Source organism: Hylaeus anthracinus, unplaced genomic scaffold (assembly GCF_026225885.1).
Source record: "Hylaeus anthracinus isolate JK02 unplaced genomic scaffold, UHH_iyHylAnth1.0_haploid 0, whole genome shotgun sequence".
Lineage (NCBI taxonomy): Eukaryota > Metazoa > Arthropoda > Insecta > Hymenoptera > Colletidae > Hylaeus > Hylaeus anthracinus.
Genome location: NW_026533254.1, coordinates 26,630,259 through 26,643,850, shown reverse-complemented (window position 1 = coordinate 26,643,850; position 13,592 = coordinate 26,630,259). Strand labels below are relative to the sequence as shown.

The window sequence follows — 13,592 nt, the reverse complement described above, 5'->3', positions numbered from 1 at the left end:
CCACCGATACTCTCCGTCACCGGCCGAACGTCCCCGAGGATCACCGATTCTCTCCGATTCGATCCTGCCGAACGGTTAAATATCGGCTGAATTCTTCCGTGAATTTTTTCATAAATACCACTCTCAACCGTCTTCTTTTTTCTCTTTTACGTTTCTCTAACTATCGTTTGCAACGATACGTTAAAAGATTTTATTATAAACTACCATAGATGAATTTTTTTACGAAATGTTCTAAGAGACGATGCAGTTAGATGTAAACAGAGCCTGTAGCGTAATCGAAATTTCATTGGTCCGCACAGTAGACATACTTCAACCAGGAATGTATCTATAGATTGGAAGTACGTTGACTATCGCCTCCGAATAGAATGTAGAAACTGCTATTTTTTAGAAAAAAATATACGCCATCCATATGGTGTCTGAACCACAAGATTGGGGCAGTCGTTTGAGACAATTTCAGAGACTTCTTCAAATGACAAATCAGCATACACGTAAATTTAGAAATGTAGTACTTCGATTTCTATTCAGGTGGCATATGTAGGTTGTTCTTAAATATGGCAGCCTCTGTGTCGTCACGAAAGCAAATTCAGTAATGGAGTGAATATTATTTCCAAGGGTGCGATTCGTACTATACTTGACTATAACTCTGCTAACGTTACCATTACGTATATACCTTTATAGTCTGTCTGAAATTATAAATTGTTATGAAATAAATGTAATTTCGTTACGGCCGACAATCAATTTTGTAGCTGGCGAATGTATCATTCTGAGGATCATCCCTTACTTCTTTCGTTAATGGAGCCATCTAGATATACATCATAACACTAACGTTTTCATCATGCGTAAACAAACTGCTGACTAACTTTGTTAAAAGAGAATAAAGAAATTTTGTGATTTTTCGAAACTGTCGTGTGTCAAAATTGTTTCGTTCGCAATCATTGTACAGTTGTATGCGATATTTAGATGAAAGGAGATGGATGACTATAATACATAATTACAAAGTACATTAGCTACGATATAATAGACGTAATCCTCCTCAGACTTTTAAACACAGCTTTACGCGTAGTTTGAACATAACCAATATGTCAGACGTTAAAAGTCTCGAGCATCCAACATTAAAGGTACTTAACGCCTCTTAAATCGTGTCTTAAATTTGTTGGAATGACAAATTATTTAGAATTATTCATGATTTTTTGATAACGCGTTATTTATGTTAATTGCGATGTTAGGTGAATTTTGCTGTTTTTCGTTTTATCACTCTAAAATTTATGACAATTACATTGTAATTTAAACGAATGAAAAAGGAAATATATTAATGCGATATTTTTAGGTTCCTTATGAACTCCTAAATAAAAAATTTCGTTCGGCTCAAAAAACCTTAGATAGGGAAGTCTCTCATGTACAAGCGGCAGCTAATGAATTGTTAAAGGGCGATGGAGCAGGTGTTCCTGCTGGAGAAATAAGCAGACTGTTGGGAGGAGTTGTTGCTAGACTGCAGGTTTTAAAGAGAAAAGCAGAGGAATCTATAGCGGAAGAATTGCAAGCAGGAATGGTGTGTAAAAGACGGTTAGATCATTTAAAGGAACATGCTAACACTGCTCCAAGTGTTGTAAATCAATGGCGACGACAGAGACTCGATAGAATGTTGGTAGAATATTTTCTTCGTAAGGGCTATTATAAAACTGCGACTAAGTTGGCAGACAGTAGCGAACTTAGAGATTTAACAAACATAGGTATGTTCGTTGTTAAAATGATTAAGTAACTTATGGTATGCATATAATTCTTTTTCTCCTTCCATATTTTTAGATGTATTTATGGTATCTAGAGAGGTCGAAAAGTCTTTAGCGAATCATGAGACTGCGAGATGCGTTGGGTGGTGCCATGACAATCGATCTAAATTAAGGAAATTAGGAAGTACTATGGAATTTAATTTACGAGTACAGGAATTCATAGAATTAGTGAGAGCAGATAGAAGACTCGATGCTGTCAAGCATGCCCGAAAATGTTTTGCTAATTACGATGATTATCAGTTGCAAGAAATTCAATGTTGCATGGGACAGTTGGCATTTCCAGCTAATACATCTCTCAGTCCATATAAAGATTTATTAGATGAGAAGAGGTAAATGTGTTCTTTATTTAAATGCTAATATAAATGGTTTTTATATTTAAATTAATAATTACATTTATAAAAAATGTAGAATAACATTATATTGTTTACAGGTGGGATAGATTAATAGAGCAGTTCAGACATGAAAATTATAGACTATTCCAATTAGCAAGTCAAAGTGTCTTTACGGTAGCTCTACAAGCAGGTTTGTCAGCATTAAAAACACCTCAGTGTTATAGTGCAAAAAAAGAGGGTAGGAACCCAAATTGTCCAGTGTGTAATGAGGCACTTAACGAATTAGCTGCTCCATTGCCTTTTGCTCATTGTTCACAGTCCAGGCTTGTCTGCAGTATTAGTGACAAACCGTTAAACGAATATAACCAACCAATGATGATGCCAAATGGATACGTATATGGAGAGCAAGTAAATTGAAGCATTCATTTTTCATTAAATGCAACATTATTAAACTATGCTACTTTAAATTAATCGGATTTTATTTCAGGCGTTGGAGAAAATGGCTCAAGAAAACAATGGTATTGTGATTTGTCCAAAAACCAAAGAAGCGTTTCCATACAAGAAAATAGAGAAAGTTTACGTTATGTAAAATTTACTGACTCGCGACACAACTTGTACTATGTACATTTCATCTTTCTTTTATCCTAACTCTGAATATTTACTGTTTAATACTGTATACCAACATTAACAAAGGGAATAACATCTATTTTTAAGGAACTATTGTTTTTGTAAATTTCATTTGTGTTTACCTACTAGAATAAAGTAAGAAGCTACGTAAACAGATTATATATTTGTGTTATCAAACACGTTCTAGTTTTTCAATATGAAATGGTGTGCAAATTATTACAATATAGTTGGATATTAAATATAAAGTCAGAATGGTCCTTATTCATTTATTTAACATCATCTCTACAATATATTGAACGGTCGAAAACAATTCCATAGATCTACGTTTTATGACGCATTTGTAACCGTGAACTTTGTAAGTATCTTACAGTGATTTATATTTATACTACGCATGGCCAAAAATTTCGACATAATAATGGTAAGATTCGTAATAACATCGATGTAACCTGATCTCTAGTTTGTTACATAATTTATCGTAATACCATTTTTATATAGAAACAGATGTACGTGCTTGCACTTTTTTTCATAGTCAATAATTTTTAAATATGTATTTTACTGAAAATGTCTAATCTAGATAATATGATATGCATCAAGCAATTTTGGATGTAACATGTCCACGACTGAATCAATATAAAAATATCCCCTCTATGCCTCTATCAGCTTTAAATTCAACGATCTTTCATTCATGGGTTTCATTAAATTTCATTTATAATTTATTGTCTGAATTGCTTCATGCGGAGGATTGTCCTTCTAGGAATTCGGATTCTATATTTTAGAATAAAATTTATGGTCAACTTGGGATACAATATTTGAGGTAATTTAAGTAATTTAAGTCTTTCTCTTCGTTAGCAAGATTTAAGTTCGTGAGTATACGAGATTACGATAACGAGTTAGCTGAGTATAATTTGAAAATGTGTAAGAGTATCGATTATGATTACGTATAAGAGATAGAAATAGATGACAAACAGTAATATAAAGAGTGTAACAGTATAGCTTACAAGTTACCGAATATATACATACAAAGTGTTACCTCACAAATAGGACGTTTAATTATTTTCTTTACTTTTAGCGATACGGTAAAATGTTTTAGACATAATTTAAGTCATTTAATTTAAATTATGTTTGCATCATTTTTCGGTACCGTTAAAATGAAAGGAGATAAATGCATGTCTTGTTTCGATGAAACATCTTGTATAATAAAACTGGAAATTTGTAATCGTCACATGTTATAACATGTGGAAGCACTTAGTCAGTATTTACAGATTCTGCTAATTGTACCTGAACAAAAGATCATGTTCAATGATGTATACTCTTTTTTGTCGCCCTTTATAACGAAAACAATGTATTTATGTCGTACTAGGTGCAACAAAGCTCATTTTATTATTTCTAATTCATATTAACCTTGAATGATTTCTTATTATTCATATAGTACTTCATTTTATGTATAAATATATCAATAAAATAATAGTAATAGTATACATCATTTAGAAATCATTTAGGAAAAATAACCTTATTTAATGTATAGTACGTAATATTTCACATCTTCGAGTCAAAGATCCGGTATAGATATATGTGTAAATAAGTACAATACATCTCATAAATGTACAGAAAATATTGTAGTAGAGCTTTATTGAGCTTATAACATGCCATGCGATTTTCTGTTGACATGTTACCATTCATTTATACACGCCGTCTTAATTACGTTTCAATGCACGGTACGTTAATTAAAGCGAAGTACGTAGTAAGCAAGTAGTATTAAATACCATAAGAGAGTCTTTAATTGCAGGAAACAAACTACAAATATGAAACTATATAAATTGATATATATAAGTATATATATCTATAAAATAAAACAAAAACTTTATTGTCATGACCTTCATTCAGACTATCGACAATCAGATCTTTTCGTAATCATCTATGAAAATGTATATTGTACCTTTCATGAGTAATAAGTTGCTTAACAAAATAAGCACTAACTGCAAATATTAGTTCTAAGTGCTATCAAAAAATTAGTATAAAATTAACACGTCAAAGTATATAAAATCGATATGATATAACACATCACGAAGATAATACAACCTGCTGATTTCTAAAAATAACAACGTAAACGTATAAATTATGATAAAACAATATACCATACCTTGACAAATGTTAATTGGTCTGTGCGAAACTTACATGTATTCTAGTAAATAACACTCTGACGTGCCATTTAAATGCATATAAGTGTTTTGGAACAAACTGTAAATACTTCAAGTCAGTCGTTACAGTTACTGAGCATGTGACATTAAAACAAACTATCTAGCGTTTAAGCAGTTTTGTCATCCAAATTATACACAGCTCAGTTCTGAATTGATTATGCTGTTAGTACAAAAAAGTTAACAAAGCACAGTCTTATCTTAAATTTGGTCTATGTAAGTAACAATTGTTAACCTTTTGCGTTCGAAAATAACCTCTCCAGTCACCACTATTTTATTAATTTTTAGTAATTTTTCTAATTCAGAAGAATTTGTTTGCAATCGAAGAATCGAATATGTGATTGTCAAGCACATTTTCCTGAATTCGGAAAATTACACCAAGGTAGGTGACGGGAAATAACTTTTCGAGTGCAAAGGATTAAATGAACAGGTCTTAGATGTGCTTATTTTAGCGGCTCTGATTTAACGTATGCATGTGAAAAATCTAATAATACGTGGTTAGTAAGGCTTATTGGTCCAATCTAGTAGCAATAGTTCCATTGGGGCAGTGATTAAACATTAAGATCATTAATGTGAATTTGAAGTGGTAACAAGCTTCTATTTGTTGGTTGAAGTCTTAAACAATTAATCGTGAAATATGAAGTCATTTTTTACAATACGAGCTCGATAATTTCAGGTAATTTTTGAACCTCTCGTTTAACGCTATTCCTTCCTGTCTCACAAGTGAAATAAAAAAAAAACTTTGTGTTAATTCAAATACAAGTTAATAAATAAATATAATTCACTTTCTGCTCGAAGAATTAATCGTACAATTAAATAAAATTTATTCTCAGTTTCATCAGTGCATGTGATGAGAAATCTACTAAATTCGTTAACTTAACCTCAAAAACAATATTACGTCAAAATCAAATTGTACTTCGTGTTAATGAATTTCATATTCATTACATTTCCTTGTGCTCGTTTTGATTTGCCTATTTAGTAAATATCTTCAAAAACGCGGTAATTTTTTTTTTGTTTCATTAAACGGCGCATACATTATGACATTGGAAATGTAACATGTGCTACCAAAGTGGGCATGACCATTGAAAACAATAGTCCAGTAAAAATTCCTGTAATTAGCGATGCTGCGCCAAACATACCAGCTGTTGCAGCATATTGCGTATCTACCGTTCTGAAATTAAAATATGCAATTATGAATTTTCAAAAATGATTGGAAGAAAAATGTCTTTCTTCTCGATCGATGAATTCACGAGCCTCACCTGGGACAATACATCATGGACAACGATGAAAAATAGCCGCTACTTATACCCATTGTAACAGCAATCACAAAATAAACCCAGTCGTTATTGATATACACTGGCAATATTCTTGTAGTATGGCTTGGTTGATAGTTACACAATAAAAACAATGGTATATACAAAATACGTAAAACGACTGGGATCACCAAGTACTTTTTACTAGGCTGTACAAAGAGAAATAAAAATGATTGCACAACCAGTTTTTATGTATTTGGCACCCGATGAATCTTCGGATTAAATTTACTCACCCACTGAACTAACGATGCGATAGAGCTTCCAATTAGAGCGGTGGTATTAAACGTGAGGAAACACATAATGGTAGTGTAATACTTTGGTGTGACTATAAAGTCCGGATCCGAGATCTGTATATCAGATTGAACGGCAGGAAATAGAGCAAGAGTTACGAAAAACACGAGAAATGTGTTGAAGCATTGAGGAAAACATTGGCAAAATATTTTCCAATAAGGCGGTGTATCGTTTTTGCCTCTCGCGCTATTTTCCAACTGCCTCTTGTTAACTCCTTTCTGGTATAATAATTCACGATATCGGTAAAACCTCTGCAAACGATAACAATTAATATATAACGTTACGCATAATCCAAGTCGTCGCTCTACTTATAACAGAAAGATATGCCTTACATTTATTGGAAGTGCGAAATAAGTATCGAAGCATGCGAGAAGAACGAACAGCGCTGTTATAAAGTAATATATCGCAGCAGTTCGAGCATTTGGCGCCATATACTGAGCAAGTAAATTAATCAGGGCCGTAAATGTTCCACTTATATTCTGAAAATAGCATGAAAGTAATATTATTTGTACAAATGTATGTTACATAACGTTTTTATCACAATTTATTTACCGTGCCTAAGACAATAGCTCCGGTGTACTTTGTGGGTAATTTTGCTACCATACCAAACACGGAGTTTTGGTAAATTCCATTAGCAGCTGAAAGAGATTTTACGGATTAAAAATAAATATTGTGCGTGCAAAGATATTGTAATAAAAAAAATTGAAAAATTGAGCGCAATTTAAAAGCAATAAAATGATCAATCGTAGAATGTAATTTGAAAAAAACTATACAACTTTTATGTAAAAAATTTTGAGAAAACAAAATGTTTTACATCTTACTGTTTAATACAATAACAGAAGCCATGGTGATCCAGAAAAAAATACCAGGCCAGCCAGAGCTATCGGTCATTGCCAAAATAACGGTACATACAAATACTAAAACTTGTACGAAGATGCCCCATACTATACGTGTTGTCAAATTGCCACTAAAAGTACAACACACATTTTAAATGTCAACATCTTTTTAGCTTGAGATTTAATTTAATCAGAAACTGTAATGATCTACAGAACGATAAAGACATCAAAGTCTAACAAGAAGAGAACTTACCGTCTCCCCTTCCGATTTTAATCTACTTTTGCAGGATGATAAATTACTCTGCAAAAGTAAGTTAAAATTGGAGAAGGATAGGTCTAGTACGTTTCTTGTAAGTAAGTATATTAAGCGAGTGTCATTAAAAATATACATACCCGAATTGTACAAATACATTTAACCAATTAAAAAGTAGATTTGGTATTTGCGCCGCAAATCCTAACCAGGCGAGAAAATTTGTGGCATAATTTGTAACGATCCCTGTATATTCCTCTGATAATTTATAGTGTACAAAATACTGAAAGAATAATTAAGGATTAGAAATGCGTCATCTGTATTAAAGAAGAATACAATCTCGATTTTTTTACCCTAGAGATAGTATTTCCTCTTAAATTGGAAATTAAAATAAATACATAGTTTAAAGCCTCTTACATCTTTTGCTGTTATGAACATATTCCATGGCATCAAGGCGCCAATTCCATGAAGTACCATTATACAGAACACTACATTTAATCTAAATTTACATATACAAACATTTTAATATAAACAATTATAAATATCTAAGTATATTCATTCTATATGTTATCATTTACCTATCCCTGGGAGGATTTAATTCAAGGTCTGCTTGATCCATTGTAACTCCTTTGAAGTTCAATTCATCGTCGGGTCTACCTGTACCCTCCCATCCAGGGGAAAGCCGAACGGGTTCGGTACCTACGACAAAAGGTTCACAATATGGTTTGCGCGATGCCCGTACAAATTTAATACTGCTGCAGTGTAGAGCTATACTAACAACACTTTAATAATGCTTCAATTTAAAGCAATTTATTAATTCAACGTAGACAACGCGAACATAGAATACATGCATTATGTACACATATGATTTCATATTGATATCTTAAGCTTATGTAATGTAAGGAATGATACACGCATGAATGCAACATTTGACTTTGGGAACACAAATGATGTTGCTTATACTTTAAAAGAAATTAAGTATTAATTACCATTTGAAACGTGAACTCTAAAAGTACTATATGAAGCTTTAACGGAACCTGTGGAGAAGACATTCGCGGAAAGTTTATTCTACTTGTACTTCATTGCTGTCTAAATTGTACTCCTGTATAATGTGTATGCTGTAAGCATGTAACATAACATATCAATACCAAGTATTGCGAAATTATAAAAAATAATAATTTTTTGCTATCTTCTGCTTCATTAAAGTTCCTTTTTAAACTGTAATATAATAGTCATGCTTTAGCTTACCATACAACACATATATATCCTAACATCTTGCTTACTTTGTGTCAGCAAAAAACTAACTTTGCAAGTGAAACACAATACTAGTGCATACACAGAATGTCCCACAGGTTTTCATACAAATTTTGCAAGAAGATTTTGTGGCTAAAATGTTAAATATTTTTCCTCTGTGTCTTTCTCATATGTTTTAAGAAAATGTAATGAAAGTATTTTTTATGAGAAAAATTTGTACGAAGACATATGAAATACTCTGTAAAATCATTTTCATTTCTTTTTATTTTATTAAAAAAAAAAAGACAATTTCAATAAATCATTTTTAGCATATAATTGCATTTATATTGTTTTACTTGTTTGAATTCACATTATGCCAAAAAGTAGCAGTAAGGAGCACGGTCTTACATTTATCTTCTTTTGCTATCTATTTCTTTATCTTTACAACCTCTTTGTAATCTATATAATTGGATTTTTTAATAGAGATATATACTCTTAAGTGTAGATACGTACTTCAATGCAAAGTACTCCAGATTCGTGTGATTAATTCTTAAAAAAACATACCACTCAATGAATTTTAAAAAGGACCTTCTTTTTTTTTGATTTTCATAATAATTCACATTATCATAAGTAGTACTTAACATTACATAGAAAACGTCAAATCGAGACTGGTCTTTACCAGAAAAGCTCTGGATCAAACAAAAATCGACGTTACACTCTGAAATGGTTGGAGTATGCCATCCAAGGTGTACCGTGTTGAATGTTCTCTACCAAGGGACCGGTTTGGCCGAGTATTTGCAGTGAAAACAAAAAAAACAAAAACAAAAAAAAAAGAAGAAAGAAGAGTAAAACACAGTTCCAAGAAGGGTAGAGACCCCGTTATTTGAAATTACCAGAAGCTAAAAGGATGAAGGCTCGAGAAAGCGACAGAGATGGGAAATATCGTATACCTTTCGCGGGCACGATGCGGGTTCCATTCGAATCTTTCAATAAAGTCTGTTCCTCGCTACCCACGCCGAATTCCTTCTTCGTGTAACTGCCCGCCATTTTTCCGCAAAGTTTTTAAACTTGGATCGTGTCAAAGGCCGTGTAATAAAGGTTAATGCATTTCACGTGACGTTTCTCAGACGATAAGTATTTATAATCGCAGTTTCGTTCTCTCTTTTATCGGGTGGACGGACGTGTTCGTGGTGATTCGAACGGCGTTGGAGAAATAGTTGGCAACGATGGTTATTTAATCGACATTTGTGGAGTCCTCCCGGGTACTATACTTCGATACTTTCGTTCGCAAAAAAAGGCTTTGCAAGAACCTTTTATAGTATCACTGCATGATCCGATGGTTGAGACGTTGAGTTATGAATAGAACTGTTCCCCAACGTGCACGACGTACCATGTTTCCGCTTGTTTTTTTTTAGGTTATGAGATAAGACAGAGTTAGAGTTTGAAGATTTAACTCCACGCTGCGCGAAGATTCACGAACTGAACCGAGGTGACGTTAACGTTACGAACGACCGCGCGCGCCTATCATATTCAAATTGCAGAAAAAGAAAAATCTCGCGTGACGAATGCGGCCAATGCTATTTATATAATAGAGCAATTGTTTCAGCGAATAGAGAGCTCCTTATTCAATGCGATTAAACAGGTTTTCATTGCACGATCGGTGCGTATAAAACGTCGACCGTCTATAGTTGAATTCTTGCGACACGATGACATCAGTTAAACGACTTTTAATTACCAATTACAGTACGCTATCTATACGGCGTATCCTGTTTCTGCTGCAATGTTGTAGGGATGTTGCAATATTTTCAATTATGTTTATAGTTTCATCGCTGACATTAATTTAACGTCAATCTATCTCTAAATTGTACGACTGGACGTCAACTAAATTTAACATTGAAATTAAACAAACGTTTAAGAAAAATATTTCACTCGTTTATTCGTGGAAATGTTCCATTTGTAATCGTAACTTTCTTTCGGTGGGGGAATGATACTTTGATATCAGTAAAGAGGGTGAACGGAGTAATCAATGTTGAGAACTGTCGCGATAGAGAATGCATAGATATTACACGGATCTTTTAATAAAGGAGCGACTTAATTACATAATTATTTACAAGATTTTTATTAACCCCATGTTTCAACCTGATATCGATTTTCGTTTTCTAACCGTTTAATAAAACTTTCTGCTTCTTCTTCGGTTAGCTCTGAAACTTCCTTGACTAAATTGACGAATTCTTCGCGAACACAATCTGGCATATTTTTGGAATTACCCGCTAGGTAAACGTTACCATTTTTGCAAAGAAAATTCCAACATAGTTGCTTTTGATCACGTATAACGTGTTGTACGTATCTGAAATATTTATAAAGCAATAAGTTATACAACAAATAGATACACAAAAATAACTACTCTTACATTTTACGATCTTGATCCCTTGAAAATGCACAGAATAAATTTAAATGCATTTTTTCTTTTAAGTACTGAAAATCATGTTTACAATGATAATCTTTTTCTCTGTTTCTACAGCCAAAAAATAGAACACAATTACTTAAATCACTATGCATTGCAGACTTGTCCAATAGTACAGATCGAAATGGTGCAACACCTGTGCCAGGACCAATAAGTATCATCGGTTTGTCGTATGCAAATTTAAATGTTCCCTTTTGTATCCAAAATATTATTTTGTCTCCCTCTGTTAATCTTCCCAGCCAGTTTGAGCACAAACCGTACCTTGGTTCTAACAGTTTCGTTTTGTACTTTACTACAGCCACTAACAGATGAATCTCATCTTCTGTAACCCTTAAACTCGAAGCTATGCTAAAAGCGCGAGGTTTTATGGGAGACATAATTTCAAATAGTAATTTTATATTTAATTTACTAGTTGTATGAGGAAAGTCTGCTAGTAATTCTAAAATATTTCTTCTCGGTCTATTAATGTAATCATATAGTTCTTCTTGACCACTCGAAGTTGTAAATTCATGAAACTTTTCCTTCTCTAGTTCATTTTCGCTAATAAAGGACAGTACTTGCATTGTAGATCTCCGGGGTTTGAAATTTAAATCCCAGTATTGTTCTACAATCTGTTGTAAAGTCAAAATTTGTTTTAAAACGGTAGGTACTTTAACTTCTTTCTCTGATACTTGAATCTTTATGTCTGGATGTAATTCTACATTGTTACTATTCAATATATTAAAGAATTTTTCAACTTGCTCCTTCGAATTCTTTGGTCTAACATACATTATGTCTCCAGGTTGATAATCGATATTAGTTGATGTAAATTTAATTAATCTGACATCCTGAAAATGATCTTCTGTAGTAGTTCTTGTGTTTTCAATTACTGTACCAATTTTCATTTCATTGTTCACAAGTAATTCTTTCATGTAGATATCATTGTCTAAGCAGTACGAATCTCTTAAAAAATTTGAGTTTATCTCAGAGACATAAAATCTTTCAATTATTTTATCTTGATCATTGACCATATCTGTTGCAGAAACATTAAATGCGTCTGAAATCTTCTTCCATAACTCTTCTTGCCAAGGATCGATAACAGCATCTATTCCTAAATCATGCTGATCATCTGCCAATCCGATAGGCAGCAATTCCTTTGCACCTAGTTGCATCAACCGCTTGTTTAATTTTTTTGCTGCAAAATTGAATTTTTGGTAAGAACTGTCACCTAAGCCTAATATGCCATACTTTATATTAGAGAGCAGCATCGCTGGAAGACTTTTTCGTAGTAGAAGTCTCCAAAACTGTCTCATGTTATTAGGAGGGTCTCCTTGGCCCGTAGTAGCAACAACAAAAACTACTAGTTTTTCTGTGTCTAGATTTTGAATGTCGTAATCGTTCATTGCATAGACAGTACTGTGTAAACATTTTCTGAAACAAAAACCAAGGCATTTATCTAATATTAAACTAAACTGGATATTAACCGAGTCATAGCAAATGTGTTAAAATAAACAATGTGTGTTCTCTGTGTACAAAATAAAGGAAGAACAATGACAAAACCTTTTGGCACTTTTCCATATTTGTTCAGCTACGTCTTGGGCAGTGCCAGTCTCACTACCGTACAATATCGTAATATTCGTTTTACTCATTTTAACATTCTATGTTGTAAAACATTGTTTGCTAAAGTTTATAATAAAATAGTTCTCACTGTTGCTGCTAGATGGCGATTGTTTTTTAACTAGTGACGCCATCGGTGGGAAAACGCCCAAGTTTGAAGTGAATATAGGTTCCGCTCGTTTTTGTAAGATGGCGCCACCGATACCTTTGAATTAATTGTTTTGTATTTTGCATAAATGGATAATTAATACAACTGCTTTCTAACACTATAGTATATAATTTCAATGTTATATAATTTCATTGTTTAAACATTTATTTTAATAGTCATTTTAATGCAGTTATAAGTACCGATTTCGTTAGTTATTGGCGCCATCTAACAGGAACAGTGGGAACTATTTTCATTACAAACTTGAGCGTTTTCCCACCGATAGCGCCACCGCCGACTAAAATACCAACATAAATAAATTGCAATTATTTGCATACCGAAGCTGTTTTTTGCACGTAAATATTGATCAATAACTTGAAATAATGCATCAGAAATCATGATATGGCAATCATAATCAATCATTTATGCTTGTAAATAGTTAGTTTTCGCCTTAAATGTTAGATGTCACAGTCAGTTTATTTAAAGACTTTTTACAGCAACTAAAGGTCAAACAATAATAAAT

The 13,592-nt window shown here is 32.9% G+C and overlaps 2 protein-coding genes across 4 annotated transcripts; one reads left to right on the top strand and one right to left on the bottom strand.

Moving 5' to 3' along the window:
• The first annotated feature begins 601 nt into the window (after positions 1–601).
• LOC128892844 (E3 ubiquitin-protein transferase MAEA) lies at positions 602–3,003 on the top strand. The gene is made up of 5 exons (XM_054153425.1): positions 602–1,118; positions 1,328–1,730; positions 1,804–2,116; positions 2,218–2,527; positions 2,607–3,003. Exons 1-5 carry the CDS (start codon positions 1,080–1,082, stop codon positions 2,706–2,708), a joined length of 1,167 nt encoding a protein of 388 aa, XP_054009400.1. The 5' UTR covers positions 602–1,079; the 3' UTR covers positions 2,709–3,003.
• A 2,511-nt stretch (positions 3,004–5,514) lies between these two features.
• On the bottom strand, positions 5,515–13,046 carry LOC128892655 (NADPH-dependent diflavin oxidoreductase 1). Of its 3 annotated transcripts, XM_054153204.1 has the most exons (12): positions 12,868–13,046; positions 11,275–12,738; positions 11,132–11,211; positions 8,210–8,330; positions 8,049–8,130; positions 7,775–7,914; positions 7,367–7,512; positions 7,098–7,183; positions 6,878–7,024; positions 6,488–6,796; positions 6,201–6,403; positions 5,515–6,112 (listed from the first exon to the last, which is right to left on the bottom strand). In XM_054153204.1, exons 1-12 carry the CDS (start codon positions 12,954–12,956, stop codon positions 5,977–5,979), a joined length of 3,003 nt encoding a protein of 1,000 aa, XP_054009179.1. In that variant the 5' UTR covers positions 12,957–13,046; the 3' UTR covers positions 5,515–5,976. The 3 variants fall into 3 exon arrangements, with proteins under 3 accessions (XP_054009179.1, XP_054009165.1, XP_054009172.1); XM_054153190.1 differs by lacking the exons at positions 11,132–11,211; positions 11,275–12,738; positions 12,868–13,046 and adding exons at positions 8,621–8,668; positions 9,815–10,975; XM_054153197.1 differs by lacking the exons at positions 11,132–11,211; positions 11,275–12,738; positions 12,868–13,046 and adding an exon at positions 9,815–10,974.
• Positions 13,047–13,592: the final 546 nt, after the last annotated feature.